General features: G+C 39.3%; 1 protein-coding gene across 1 annotated transcript in view; it reads right to left on the bottom strand.

Moving 5' to 3' along the window:
• Nucleotides 1-15,710, bottom strand: part of asz1 (ankyrin repeat, SAM and basic leucine zipper domain containing 1) — a 33,398-nt gene that overhangs the window by 10,113 nt on the left and 7,575 nt on the right. Inside the window, exons 4-7 of the mRNA XM_085165250.1 lie at nucleotides 14,511-14,622; nucleotides 3,316-3,427; nucleotides 3,019-3,153; nucleotides 2,624-2,742 (exon numbers count right to left, since the gene is read on the bottom strand). Coding sequence (XP_085021376.1) covers nucleotides 2,624-2,742; nucleotides 3,019-3,153; nucleotides 3,316-3,427; nucleotides 14,511-14,622 — 478 coding nt within the window. The remainder of the gene's footprint in view (nucleotides 1-2,623; nucleotides 2,743-3,018; nucleotides 3,154-3,315; nucleotides 3,428-14,510; nucleotides 14,623-15,710) is intronic.

The following is a 15,710-nucleotide window of genomic DNA, read 5'->3' as shown; positions in this document are numbered from 1 at the left end:
TGGTATCAGATTTTTAAAAAAGAATATTTTTTAGGTTGTATGTGGTAGCACTGTGATTCTGGTGAATTTGCACTATATTTTGTGCTGTGTCTAAGTTTTCCTGTGGTTATAAGTGTACTTGTTTTTCTATAGCATTTATGCTAAAGTTCCAGAAGAACTCCCTGTCTACATGAGGGCTGCAACGACTCGATGGCATAAGATTATAAAAATTCATCGATGCTGTATTTTATTGTCAACATGTCATATACTAAACTACTTAAATGTGTTTTTGTAATTGCAATACACCGCAGGAAGCTATTGGGGCAGTATCACCTACACTGTCGAGACAGCACCCCTCAAGTTCCCAGACTGGGGCATGAAGGATAAACTGCCCACAAGGGAATTTTTCCTTTTTTTTCCTTTTTTTTTAAAAAAGTCAGTTAAAACAGATTAATTGGCATTGACCATCTGAGAAACAATAATAGATATACTGCCTGACCAAAAAAAAACAAAGGTCACATACTCTAATATTTCATTGGATCGCCTTTAGCTTTGATTACGGCAAGCATTCTCTGTGGCATTGTTTCAATAAGCTTCTACAATGTCACAAGATTTATTTTCACCCAGTGTTGCATTAATTTGTCACCAAGAGCTTGCATTGATGCTGCGCAAAGCTTCCTCCAGCGCATCCCAAAGATTCTCAATAGGGTTAAGGTCTGTACTCTGTGGTGGCTAATCCATGTGTGAAAATGATGTCTCATGTTCCCAGAACCACTCTTTCACAATTTGAGCCCAATGAATCCTGGCATTGTCATCTTGGAATATGCCTGTGCCATCAGGGAAGAAAAAAACCATTGGTGAAATAACCTGGTTATTCAGTATAGTCAAGTTGCTGAACTGTTGCTGAACCTAGACCTGACCAACTCCAGCAACCCCAGATCATAGTACTGCCCCCACAGGCTTGTACACTCGGCATTATGGGTGCATCACTTCATCTGCCTCTCTTCTTACCCTGATGCGCCCATCACTCTGGAACAGGGTAAATCTGGACTCAGATGACCACCTCCCATTGCTCCACAGCAAATTGAAGCCTTTTTTCCCCAGTTTGCCTCACTGATTACTGGTTTCTACACAGCTGTTCAGTCCCAATCACTAGAGTTCCCTTCGCATTGTGTGTGTGGAAATGCTTTTACTTGCACTAGTAAACATAGCCCTGAATTCTACTGTTGTTTTTCTTCGATTTGACTTCATCGCCGATCACAATCATTCAGGATGGTGAAGAGAGCATCTTCACCATGGTTATCAGCAGCTGAGAACATCATTTCAAAGATAAGAGCAAGCCTCACTCCAGAGCACATCCACTGCAGTCGTGAATCCATGAACGATCATCTGTAAACTTTGGAAACTCGTTATTTTGGACTGGAAAAAAAAGCTTTTTGATTTAATTTCTAGCTTTACTCAAACTTATGGAAACTATCTGAACTATTTGCACTTTTTTTTTTGTTTAAATTCTACTAGCACTTTAAGTAGTGATTCATTTTCAAAAGGTTTTTGAAAGGTAGTGAAATTTTTTAGAATTTTTGCTCCCATTTAACAGCATAAAAAAATTAATTACCAGAGAATCCCTACCAAGTACGGTACTTGTTGGGACAGGACGGGGGTCAAAATGTATTAGATTTTCTGACTACTCTACTGTTGATTAAAAGAAGAAGAAGAAAACAACAGTGCTAAAAAGCAGAAACTCCTGAAGTGCTTTTGAGGATCGATCTACATTTTTTACATTTTCATTCTTTCTAAATCAGCATTTGACGTGGAGGTCAAAGGGGTAAAGACATCATTTTCTACTTTCAGGATCAAAAGAGAGCAACAAGGAGTACACACACATTAGAGTAACCACAGAGTACTCGCAGTTCCAGTCAGACTGCTGGCATGACGCGCTTCAGAAATTAGCTTCTCTTCTCATGATGTTCATAACATGTTTAATGTGTAACATGGGTTTTAACGTATTTGTAGCCGACAAGAGAGAAAGGCAGCTAAAATGTTTACAGCCTCTAATTCACAGTGCCAGACGTGGTCTAAAATTACATTTCTGGCTGATGATAATTGCCCAGCAGTGCCTGAATGGACTAAACATTCATGCAGAAGGTTTATTATTGTTTATGTCTGGTTCGACAATGGTTCAACAACACCTGCCACACAGACACTGGTTCACTAAGAATCCAACAGGGGCCATTAAGCTACAGTGATGACTAGAATAGAGTTTTGTAATGACAAGAGATAATTGGTGTAAAGAGGAGTTGTATGAACAGAGTCCATCGTCACTCAAGCACTGACAATCAAGTCTGAACACATATTGTTTTTACCTGTTGTAAACTCACAGCCCTATACAACCACAAGTTTTCACGGACAGGAATTAAACAACAACAAAAAAAGAAGACAAACAAGTTAAAATAATACTACCATATTGATAAAACACTTTAGAAATCTGAAGCTTCTGTGATGATGGGTTCAGAATCGAGAAACCTTTTAAGAATGTTACCTATTGCTGCGTAAAAAAAAACAACCAACCAACCAACCAAACAAACAAACAAAAGCCCTAAATGCATGCAAGTGAATGCTTATAGGGCATTCAGAGTTATCTTACCTCTCCTTGGGAGTTGGAAATTCAGAGTTAGTCTTGAAGAATTTAGATAGCGTGTCCTCCATGGATCCAAAGGCCTGGACATTAGAGATGTTTGAGGAAGAGGCCAAGATCCTCGAAATCTGTGAACAAACGCATATTCATGAACTCTGTAAGATTAAGCAGCTGATGGTAGAAAATGTTTTTGACAGTACAGCATACCACAAGTGCATCACTGTAACTTTAAAATAACTCAAAAGTTGCATAAGCCCATCCAATGAGTCAAACTAGACCCTTTAGTGGGTAGATTCATGGCCCCAAACCAATTCAATTAATGCTTATAAGCATTATAATACTGCATTTCTGACATGCTAAAAGCATATAGGTAGCATGTAAAAGCATCTAAGTACTTTAGGTACCTGTCTGTGTTTGAAACTCTCAGCCAGATCAGCAGGGCTTTTGCCAGTCTTTGTCCTGATGGTTTTGTCTGCTCCCAGCTGGAGGAGTTTCAGCACTGCCTCCTCTCTTCCATACTGCACTGCTATAGTCAAAGCCTAACAAAAAAAATACATTAGTTACATACATAAGGTCAAAGTACAAATGTTATCATGATAAAAATTATGCATTATATATTACACTGTGCCCTCTGTTACAGGGTCTGCTACAGTTAAACTGAAGGCCACAACATAAGAACTTGACAAACATAAGTAACACACTGTGAATCCATTGCATTCCTGGATGTTGATTTCAGCCCCATGGGACACCAGGAGGTTGATGACTTTACTGTAGTTGTCCCTGGCTGCCAGCATCAAGCAGGTCATTTGGGACCTGAGAGGAGTAGCAGACAAGAAAATAGAGAGAAGATAAGGACAAAGGAAAAGGACAATTTTAAGAAAATAATTTTAAACCATTCTGGGGGTGGAGAGAATATATGGAAGCAGCAGAGAATGTGAAATTAGTCTTTTGAGTGAGGACACAGCAAGTACAGTGACCAATGAAAATGGGTACACATATTAATAGTATATGGAAAAACCACCAGGGTGCAGTAGATACCATGTTATAGATAGTCCTTCAGGTTGGAGCCACAGTGAAGCCTATACTACTACGCGACTGAGCAACCACATTCCCCATTTCAACAAGTGTTTGATGAAGATTGGTGATTTTCTACTTTGATCTTTCTTATGTCTTTGTTAATAGACACATTTATATAGCACTTGTCTGTTTTTACTGAACGCTCCCAGGCTTTCTACACTACAAGCCACATTCTCACACACAGACACACACACACACCTACCAATAAAGTGATTTATTCTATACCTTTTATTCTCTACAACATGCCTTAGTATGCATTCCTTATCTTCCCAAGAGATTGAGACCCAGAGATTGGACCTGCTGTTGATTAAGGTGACCTGCTCAAGCCCCTGAGTCACAGCTGATGACCCATAAGAAACAAGATGTTTTGGTACCATAATTCAGACAGGAATAAGCAGTTCTATGGCATCATAGAACTGGGGAATTGTTATAGGTATGCTACCTACACTGAGTATTTTTGATTGATAGTACAGTGGGAACAGGTAGAGATTCCAGAGTCACAGCCCAAACATCTTCAAAACGTCTGCAGGTACTTGTACTGCCACTTTTTCAGCCTTATATCTTAACAAAATACATCTGATATACCACTATCACTGAATTATAAAAGTAATGAATTCAGTGATAATTGAAAAGTTGCAATAATACTGAAATATTGAGACCACAACTACAGTCTGGATCCTTGCGCACTGTACTAAAACAGCACCCTGCTGAATCAGCCTCTGGACAAAGGCCAGTGTTTTAGTGCTTGCAGTATAGCCAGTGGACTTACTGTTCTGTCTGTTGGACAACATTTATGAATGCAGATAAAGTTTTAAAAGATAATAAAAAGTTAAAGAGTCATCTGATGACATACAGGCTAAAAGAGCCATCAGTCTTGAGTGTTACCTACCGAGTCACAATCACTACACGGTTTTCAGAACCCTATAGCTTGTCAACCAGCTGACTAACCATCCGTTCCAAGTGAAAGCTACAAAGCTCAGTAAAAAAATAAAAAATAAATAGCAGTATAATCAACCAAAGTCCTTCTAGATGCAAGTCTCGTCTCTCATCAGCCATCCTGAAATGCATGAAGGCAAATATTTTTAAGTATTATTTAACCTCCTAGGACCTGGCGTCCACATATGTGGACATCACATTTTGGGTTATTTAGACCAAAATACTAAATTTTGCTTTACAAGGGCCTGATATCCACTTACGAGGACATTATACTGCTACTGTTCTATCAAAATGTGGCTCTGATTTTTCATAAAAACAAAAATAAGGTTTAAAAAAAATCTGGTAATTCTTTGTTTTTACATTCATTGGGCCCCAATATGCCCAAATATCAAAGAGAAATTAAAAATGCATGCCGTGGAAGAGTTTGGGTCTTAGGAGGTTAAGTTAAAAAAAAATTGTAGTGGGCACAGAAATTGAAAATTATATGCTCAGATTTGCATACAAATTTGATATAATGTGCTTGAAAAGCTTTCTGGCTTGTTCCAAAGAAAGGTGTTAAATTTTCTACCATCATTGTTCGTTCACCCTTGGATTTCAGTTTGAGATTCTTTGAATCCCATGTCTCTCATCCATCAGCTTCATGAATGAAGATAGATTTGAAAAATGATAATTAAAATAGATATATAATCATATGGCAGCTGACATTTCATTTCAGCAAATGCAAATCAGCAAATTCCTCTTCTGATCTCCATTTGGGCCATGTACCTTCAAATCCTGCTCAAACTTGACTGATAAATAGAACTCACACTAAAAACGGCCAGGAAAAGGGAAACACTATAGTGATAAGTGAAGATCACTTATAAACATGTCCATCAAATTCCAGGGAGTCTTAAAACAGTGCCCTGGTTTTAACAACTTTCACCTTTCTTGTTTATTGTTAGTAGTTATAGTTAGTTATTAGTATATTGCCTCCATGTGTTTGCTTCCACTTAAACACGGCCTTATATCAAATAACTTCTGCTAGAGTAAAGTACGTCCTCTGTCTTATCACCTGTGACTCAAACATAACAGGCAAGAAAAATACATCAATCCAAGGGCTGGGAAAGTTTAGGGGCCAATTTATCACTTCACTTTATTCTTTTATGAGGAACTGTGTGTGTGTCTGTGTGCGTGTGTGCGTATGTCAAACATTTAGAAAAAAAAACATCAGGAAGTAAATAGGAGGCATTTTAGGGAATAATCCATAATTCACAATTCACATGCAATTATGCTTCAGTTGATTCACAGGTCTAAAACTTAAGTAAACTTTTAGAGATTAACTAAGTTCAACACGATATGTGAGTAAGCCTAAAGGTAAAACTGTGATCGGGAAAGGTGTTTACATAACTGCCAGCAAATCATCTTGAACTTAGAAGTGCCCCTACACAGAGGTGATGTTTGTGAAACGAGTCTAAATCTGTGCAGCACATCAGAGGTTTTTGTTGAACACCGATGATGATAAGCAGTAAACGCATCAACGTCTTCATTTAACAAATTCCCAGAAATCACAAGTTAATGTTCCATGTGAACTCAAACAAATGTGACAATGGCTATGACAACATCTTTAGTAACATGCCTCTGTGCTCACTAATCAGTGGCTAGAGTGGCAAGAAAACAAGATAGGAAGGGTCATAAAGTTTCTGCTTCCATGCCTTCCTATTTAATTTTCCCAAGGGTTGTTATGGTGTGAGACAGGCCTCAAGGTCACTCACAGACCACTTCTGTGTGTTCTCTGTATGTGTGTCCTTCACACTGTGAGTTCTGGACCGTTCCCAAAGAGTGGGCTGATCAATATGCAGACAATTCAGTATAAAAATTGTTCCTCCTATGAGGAAGAACAATGACTTCCAGAAATATCTGACTCACTGCACCTTGGTCAGCACTCTCAAATAGATTCCACAATCTAATCTTAAGATTTTACAATGAATAAATTTACATAAGCACCTGGAAAGATATCTTCTCTTTAGTGACAAAATAACTATTGCCAAATAATGAATCTTGAGCAACAGCTTTCCCCCCTATAAATGACAGTAAAGGGAAAAGTAACTCATTGCTGCTACCAACCCACGCATAGATAGTTTGGGTACCTGTGAGGAGTACCAGGCGAGCCAAAGTGCAAAATAAAAAAGTTTAAAACAAAAAAGGAATACAAAGAATTACATAAAGGTAAAGAATCAGTCATGCAAACATCTCCAATGTTATAACAAACACAAAGCACAACACTTTTGAGTGATGCAAACCAACAGAAATTGGTGCCAGTGATGTGAATAGAAGAAAAGATGAAAAAATGAATCTGATGTTCTGCTGAGAAGGCCTCTCAGCTGAGGTTCTCCCAGACTGTGGATTCCTCTGCAGGTACTGAAAATCACAGAAACTCACAGATAAGCCTATTGTGGCTGTTTTGGGCAGCTGGAGAGGTATGATTCAACTTTTAAATACAGACAGGAAGAAAGAACAGAAACAATCACATTTGTAAGACTGATAAGACCTAAACAAAATAGCATAGGTCTTCCACAAGCTGGAATTTACTCAGAGCCTTCTTGACGTGATGTTCTTCTGCTTCCCTGGGCACTGTGTCTGTGGGGATGTTGTGGTGTCCTGATGACACCCAGTTTATGCTCCAGTTCCCCCATTGAAAACGCTACGTCCAAATGAACAGAATCAACCTTTTGGGAAATAAGTAAGAGCTTTTCTTTTTTTCTATCTCAATGAAGAATCTCGATTTTGACTTTCTGTAGAAAAAAAATTGTTGAGAAGCAGAGATGGGTATAACACCATTCATAAAGCTTTCAATGTCAGCAGACATTCTGCAGCCTCCTTTCTAATTAAAATAAATACTAATACAAAGTAAATATTTTTGCTACATCACAAAGTTTGCAAACCCCTCATGTTTTCCAAACTTTTTGAATGACTGCAAGGAAAAAGCCACTAAAAATGTCTCTGAATGAGCCCTATCCAGTGTGTACATTACCTTTAATGCGTTTAGCAAAGATCAGCACAGTGAAGGTGGAAAAAAAAAAAACAGGGGACACATGGAGGCAATGGACCCCACATTGTGCTCCTGCAGGACTGTGAGAGATGACAGAGAATTCTTGTTTACCCTAAAACGGAGGAACGAGCAGCTGGTGTTAATCATTGGTTTGATATTCAGACGTAAGAGGCGATGAGGAGGTGGGGAAAGTTTATCCTCTGCACCCACATGAACCTCACATTCTTTTTCTTTCTTTTTTTAATGTTGGGGGCTGTTGGCCCCTCTCCTCACCTCCTCCCTTCATCTACATCCTTCTGTGTCTTGTTACTTAACTTCAAATGTTTTGTCTGGGAAGGAACCAATCAATTTCCTAATGCTACAGCCTGTCTTTTTGTATCAACAGGGGGTTTCAGGTGGCATATGTCGTGGATGTAATGACATTCTGGCTGTGACAGTGTGGCAGAGGATTAGGGAAAGCTAAACAAGGCCACTGGGGGGCTGCACCCACACTTTGACACAGCAAAATTCCACAGATGGTAACAGTAAAAGTGGTTCAAGAATGGTCTGTCCACATTCTTTTCCATGAGAGGACATTTTTCAAGTTCTTTTCTGAGGCAGGAAACCAGAGTTTATATCCAATCACTGCAGAGACTGATGGATACCAAACTTACCCAGCTTGGGTACGGGGCTTGTATTAATACATGCAGCCATAAATATAATTTAGAAAAAGTCAAAAAAGTCAAAAAGTCAAGTCAAATTCCCAAAGTAGCTGCTTAAGTCCTTAGGGTCAATCAAGACACACCTTTTTTGAGTTTTACATTTTTTATGCATGTATAAAATATTTGTCATCGTCACTTTAGCTGGCATTCAACACCTCTTGAAGTTAGCCACTGATGCTTCAATTAAAGCAGTCGTCTCCTTGAGGGCCGGTGTCCTGAAACTTTTCCATGTGTCCCTGTTGCAACACACCTGAAAAAATGAGTAGGTCATTAGCAAGACTCTATAGAACTTGACTACATGCTGGAGTGGCAACTCCTAACTCGACTCCTAACCCTACTCAAGTAAATTTAAGTAAATGTAAGTGTTCATAAAAATGTACTTGTAAAAATACTTTTATTGCACCATGTTCATTCATTTATGAGCTGCTGTAACATGAATCAAATGGATTGCCACCTCAGCATGCATTCAAGTTATTTAGGCTACGTTCACACTGCAGGTCTTAATGCTCAATTCCGATTTTTTGATCAAATCCGATTTTTTTGTCTGCTCGTTCACACTACAAATAAAATGCGACAGCAAACGCGCTCTAGTGTGAACGCTCAAAGCGGCCCGCATGCGCAAAAGAAGATGTCACACAAAACGCGCGCTGTTTAGACCCAGAGCAAACAATATTGTTTGACTGATGGCCCTTAATATAAATACTTCGGACTTCACGTTTCCCAATTTTTGCTTTAAGTTATTTTGTTATTTACATGATAATGTGGATAACCTAATAATTATCCTTATTGCTGTTTTAGAGAGGAGCGGTGTTTCAAAGGATAGCTGCAGATTTCTGTCAGAATCTGCAGATTATGTAGTACAAATAAAATGTTAACGTTTCTCCAACATTGTCTTCCCAGCAGTTTCACTGGATGGCCAGGAAGCGTTCGCGATGTCTTCTCGGGCGCTGATAATTGGCGTCTGTCTTGTGTCAGTGATGTAAAAGACGGATTTAATGCTACTTGACCATTCACACAGCGGTCGCTTTCTGAAACATCGGATATGTATCAGATTCAGTACCACATACGTAAGTGACCCAGATCAGATTTGAAAATATGGGATTTGTGCCGTTCACACTGTCATACCATGATCGGATATGGGTCGCATAGGGTCAAAAAAAATCGGATTTGATGCGCTTTCGCCTGCAGTGTGAACGTAGCCATAGAGTCTTGCTAATGACATACTAATTGTATTCAGGTGTGCTGCAATAGGGACACATGGAGAAGTTTCGGGACAGTGGCCCTTGAGTACTGGAGTTGGAGACCCCTGAATTAAAGTTTCACAATGTTGTTGCAACCAGTGCAATTTGGGGTAACACCTATGTCTTTAAAAGAGCTTTCATTTTCCAAGGATTCTTATTTATCTTGGTTTGAAATCAGACAAAAACAAAATCATGGTTATAGGGAGACCTACAACATATCATTTTGTTTTGTTATGTGCCCAGAGGTGTTTCCGTGATTATTGTTACAACATTAATTAATTTCCAGGTCCGTCTTTTGTTCTGTAGCTCTACACGCCTATATCTGTATAATTTACAATTCAAGAATCTATTTATTTCATACTACTGTGTTTTTGTCTGTGTTGACCATGTACTTGATAAAACACAATGGACCAAGCAGCTCCAACACCAGCAGATGACATGGCACCACTAACCATCAAAGAGTGCACAAACTTCACAACTCAAACATCTAGGATTCTGTGCTTCTCCACACCTCCATAATCTAGAACCTATTTTTTAAATGAAAAGCAAAATTTGTTTTCAACTGCAATGATGACTTTGGACAGGAACAGTCCATGAATAACAATGACAAATGTCATATCTGTTGCCATCTATTGCAAATCTCTTGCTGTCTAATTGACCAAATGTATAATTCAGAAACAAAAAGACACAGCTAGTTAATGTAGGGAGTAACATACTAACAATTCAGTACAAACAGAGTTTTTGTGGCAGCCTGAAATCTGTGTGTAACATAAAACATTATTTACTTTCAGATCTAGTGTGATGTGTGTATTATATTGCAGTAGGTCTGGCAGTAGATAGTGTTACACTATGTTACACTATGTGAAACTAAACCGTAATTGTGCACCAAGGCTGCCATCTCTCATCGTGCAGTTAGAAAGCCTTGCTATGAGGGCATCTCTGAAGTAACGTTAAACACACAGTTTGTTAGCTTTGCAAATAAGCTGAGTTGCTATGATGAGCCAATAGAGCAGGAGTAGGCAACTCCAGGCCTCGAGTGCCGGTGTCCTGCGGGTTTTAAATATCACCCTGGGTCAACACACCTGAATCAAATGATTAGTTCATTACCAGGCCTCTGGAGAACATCAAGACATGTTCGGGAGGTAATTTAGCAATTTGAATCAGCTGTGTTGGATCAAGGACACATCTAAAATCTGCAGGACACTGACACTCGAGGCCTGGAGTTGCCTATCCCGATCTACAATATCAAATGCTGCGCTAAGACAAAACCAGTGTAATCACTGTCAGTCAGACTGTCAGTCTGTTTTCCAGATTGGCGTCACAGACCCAGAGGACCTGAAGAAGGGGCTGACTGCTGTGCAACAGATGCACCTGGACAAAGGAACAGCCTCGATCATGAGTGAAATCTCAGCCCTTACCTGACCGTCATTCACTGCATCTTTCACAGTTAGAAACTTGAAGCCCAAGATGCTGCAAAACACATTACAGAACCAAATCATTTTCACAAAGTCTGCTGTTGATCTTAGTAAATGGAAGAAGATGCATCCTTCCCTTGTTCAGAGATTTACAGATGTCGGTTTAGGGGAAAAAAGGTAAATCTGTAAAAACTTTACAGATGTTTTTCTGCAGGAAGGCTGAAAAACATCTGTCATCAAAACAATGTTTTTTTAGTAATATCTATAGTATAATATAGTAATTTAGTGAAATATTAATTCCTTCTTTAAACTCAATTTCGACATTATTTCATATTAAATATTAAAGTTAAGTGGCAAAGATGGTGAAATACTGATCAGTGGACCGGGGATTTAATTCTGGCATGTTGATCCATTCATACTGTTGCATCTGACTGTAAGTAACTGAAGAGGAAAGCACAAGACTGGTAACATTGTGAATATTAATTTAAATAATCCTGATTCATTATAACATTCACATATTAATGTTACACACTAAAAAGGCCCCATTAATGCCTACGCCTAATGAGGGAAGTAAAAGAAAGAAACATGAATGTTGCTCTGTGTGCGCATGCTGCTGAGAAAAGACAGGGCAAGCCTAAAACATTGAACCTGCTCTGCTCATTGTAAAAAGGAAAACAAGATGCATTTTTATTCAGTTCAGTTTCATCAAACTCTTGGTATTATTGCAGAGTTTGAATACATGGGGCTTGACACCAAAAGCTCAGAGCATCAGAACAAAGCCAGTTTTGGCACTGGCCTCACAACTTTGAGCAATCCGGCAATGCCAATTATGCACTCTTTCTGATAACATCTCTTCCTCTCATTCCAAATAAACACTTCTAGTGGCAACTGTCACACATTGCCGCAAAATAAGACATGCTTTTTGGTGTAAAATTTAGTAAAACTTAGGTTTTGTTTTTCATTATTTGATTGAGCAGACAAGATGCACTCATCACCACATACTCCATGACTGCAACAATTACAATATGTTAGCAATCTGTGTGCATTTATAAAGTAAAAGTCAAATTCCCAAAGTAGCTGCTTAAGTCCTTAGGGTCAATTAAGACTAGAGATGGACCGATCCAATATTACGTATCAGTCCGATACTGACGCAACTTACTGGATCGGATATCGGAGAGAAATAAAAAATGTAATCCGATCCATTAAATATCAAAAAAGCACCTCACAAAACTTGCGACATGGCATAACTCTGCTCATAACCGTAGCACGTCGAAGCAGTATGCGTCACGTGATAGAGCGGCTGTGTGTATTTGTAGCATCGCTACCAATCCGGCATTTCATCTCCGAGGAAGTTATCCCAGAGCGAAGTAAAGCAAGTGTGTAAGTTCATCTCTGAATGTTTGTAAAGCATTCCCACGTTAAGCTTAACAACCGATATATGGAGCGACTGCCTCTTCTCTCTCCCTCCCTCTCCTGCTGCTACTTCAATCATGAAACTGATTAATGATCAGCTGATCGGCTTTTCTGTCGCGAGTCCGTCTTTCTTGTTTGTTCGCGCCAGAAAGAGGAAATCAGCAGCTGAACAACAGCAGCACGTTTAAGCTTGATGAGATGTTGTTAGAATTTATTTAATATTACTTTCTACACCAGGATCGTTTTCTACATAGCTGACGGCTGTAACTGTGCAGGGGTGGATCTAGCAAAGTGTAGCCAGGACACCAAAGTGGTGTCATGTAGGGCTGCCACGATTAGTCGACTAGTCACGATTACGTCGACTATCAAAATCGTCGACAACTGATTTAATAGTCGACGCGTCGTTTGAAGCTTTGTAAGATCCCAAAGGACGCAGGAATAAGTAGTAGGATTTAAGAGTGTAATAACGGACTGAAACAGAAGATGGCAGCACTGAATGTACAAGGATGCCAGCTGCCATTAAACCCCGAAGAAGAAGAAGCTGCGTCCCAGAATTCATAGCGCAGCCCAGCTCAGTTTCCAACAATGGCGGCAGCTAGTTAGTTTTAACATTACTCTTATTATTCTTTCTGGGTCACAACATAAACGTTTAACATATTTTCAGGCAAGAATGGAGCTGTGTAAACCTCAAATATCTGCTCAGTTTATCAAGACACCACAATTTTCAAAAGTGCTCCGATGTTTTCGGAGACGTCTGTTACCCACTAGCTTGATAGCTAGCCGGGGTTCAAGGCTCACTAGAGCCCGTGAGAACACGGGACTCCCGGCAAATCGTTTCCAAACCCACCGCCGTCTTTCGCTACTCAGGTTAAACATATATAAGTCACTTAGATAACTTAAAAATGTTATTGTTTGGCTTTTTTCAGTATTTTATTTGTTCCTGAGTAAATCGGTTTGGCTGAGATTAAAGTTATAGTTTTTACACAGCTGAATAAACGTCAAGCAGACAACTGATTATCAGAAGTGTGAGATGCTCGAGAATATACTCCGGTGTCCCGTTATATTTTAGATAGCAAGGAGTTTATTAAACCGAAATAATCTGCAAATTTCATTAAAATTTAATAAACCATCATCTTGTCTTTATTTTTAGTTAGCACATACCTTAAACACTTAAAGCTGTAAGCTAATGATAGTTATATAAGAGCAGATGCATGCTGGTGCAATAAGCTGTACGTTTTACGTTTAATGGATGCATGATCTGATTAGTCGACTAATCGCAAAAATAATCGATGACTAGTTGATTATCAAAATAATCGTTTGTGGCAGTCCTAGTGTCATGCCATCTCTAATTAAGAAACACCTTTCCCCCCCCCCTCTCATCACATAAAACATACACATCTTTTTCAGTTTTATCATTATTATTTTAATTTTTTTTTACATTATAAAATTATTGTACAGGTCTCCCTCCTTGGGACCATAAGCGGCTATCCAGAGGTTGATGGTGCTGCACGCTAAACCTCTGGGAAATTATTTAAAGTAACTAAGAGGTGGTAGCATCCAAAATTTCACACACAAATTTTCAAGGTATCATATCAACACAGCTTGAGGAGCATTTCAGTTGTGCTACAGTGCTTAAAAGCCCGCTCTGTTGTGCGTTGTTTTTTCACATACACTTCAAGGCTTTGGACCAACAAACTACCAACACCACACTGACTGGGTTCAATTCAACAAAATGTGTAAAAAAGTTTCTAGTCTCTTGCCCACCCTTTACACTCTATGTTTGTTTGTCTGTCTGTCTGATACCCATCTGTACATGTACATGCCATAACAGGACATTCCAAACAAAACACACAAATATACACACACTGTATGGAGCACAGTGGTGCATAATGCTACCACATGGCAGCTAAACATACGAGAACCATCAAAGGAAATGTGATCCAGCACCTCGTTTTTTTCCTCCGCTGTTCTAGAAAAGTATGAAGTGTTTTTATTTGGCCTACATCAAAACGGGTGTGACTGTGCGTACTGTGTTGAAAATCCCATAAATATTTTGACCTAAAACACATCTGCACCCTCCCTCACCTGTCCACCATGTTGGGGTCAGCATTTCTGGACAGCAGAAGCTCCACGCAACGTGCAATTTTGTTCTCACTGGCAGATGCCGTGCAGCTGGCCATGAGCACCGTCCAGTGATCTGTGGAAAAGAACAACAACAATTTTAAGAGTCACTTCTATTTTAATAAACATTTAGTTTAGCTCGGACTATTAAAAAATACATTAAAACCATATCAAGCTGGCACCAATTATACACATATAAAGATTGCCACTGACAATGGAGACAACATTTTTTGCTTATTTTGTGTCCTGCTCTTGAATAGAGAAGATGCAGACAGACTGCAGCTGACAAAATCCACCTGTGTGTGAAACTCATGCCAGGCGCATTGTTGTCTGGTGTCGATGCAGCTGCTTGGACGTGCAACCAAAAAAACACATCCTTGTTTGAGTCTAGTAAAGCTTTAGAGGAAGCATTAAGAATTATACTATATGGGTTTGAAAGCTGATTCACGTTTGGCTGATGCTCGTAATACCATGAAAAGATATCAAAGAAACAAAGCAGTTTCAGAATAGTCCAATTTTAGAGACCTCAAATACTACGTTATTGCATTGACAAAATCATTTTCAAGTGATTATTACATGGCCAGTTGCCCAGGCACATTAATGGCTACATTAATGGCTACATTAATGGCGGATGTCTACTACTACTAGGTTTTTAAATGTCTGAATGAATGTCACTATCTGCCCTTGATTTACTTTTGCCCTCACTCTTATTTTAAAAGACCAATTGCCACTATCCAGCACGTTTGCTTGGTCATGTTCCTCTTGTGGCCGTCTATGATAACATTCAGCTGCTCCTTCAGTTAGTCCCTCCACTGTCTCGAGAACATAGTACTGCTGCAAGGCGAAAGGCCACTCTAACCAGAACCTGCAACATGTGGATGCAGCGATCACCAAGCCTAGACTTAACAAGAACTACTGTCACCAGCTGCTGTTCGTGACGGTTCCTCCTGTGTGCCCCTCTTTCCGTTTCTCACTTTGTGTGTGATTTTGAACCTGTTCTAGATTTCTTCCTGTTATATTTTGAAGATAACTTCCCTCCTTTCCCGCCGTTCTTCTTCCCACTCCTGTTAACTTCTGATTAAGTTAATCTGTTCCTTACATCCTTTAAATCTGTGTCTATTCCTTCAATCTCTGTCAGGTCATCTTATTTGCATATTTGATATG

This window comes from Neolamprologus multifasciatus, chromosome 7, assembly GCF_963576455.1.
Source record: "Neolamprologus multifasciatus chromosome 7, fNeoMul1.2, whole genome shotgun sequence".
In the NCBI taxonomy this organism is placed as follows: domain Eukaryota; kingdom Metazoa; phylum Chordata; class Actinopteri; order Cichliformes; family Cichlidae; genus Neolamprologus; species Neolamprologus multifasciatus.
The sequence above is the reverse complement of the archived record's forward strand: the minus strand, read 5'-3'. Positions and strand labels throughout refer to the sequence as shown.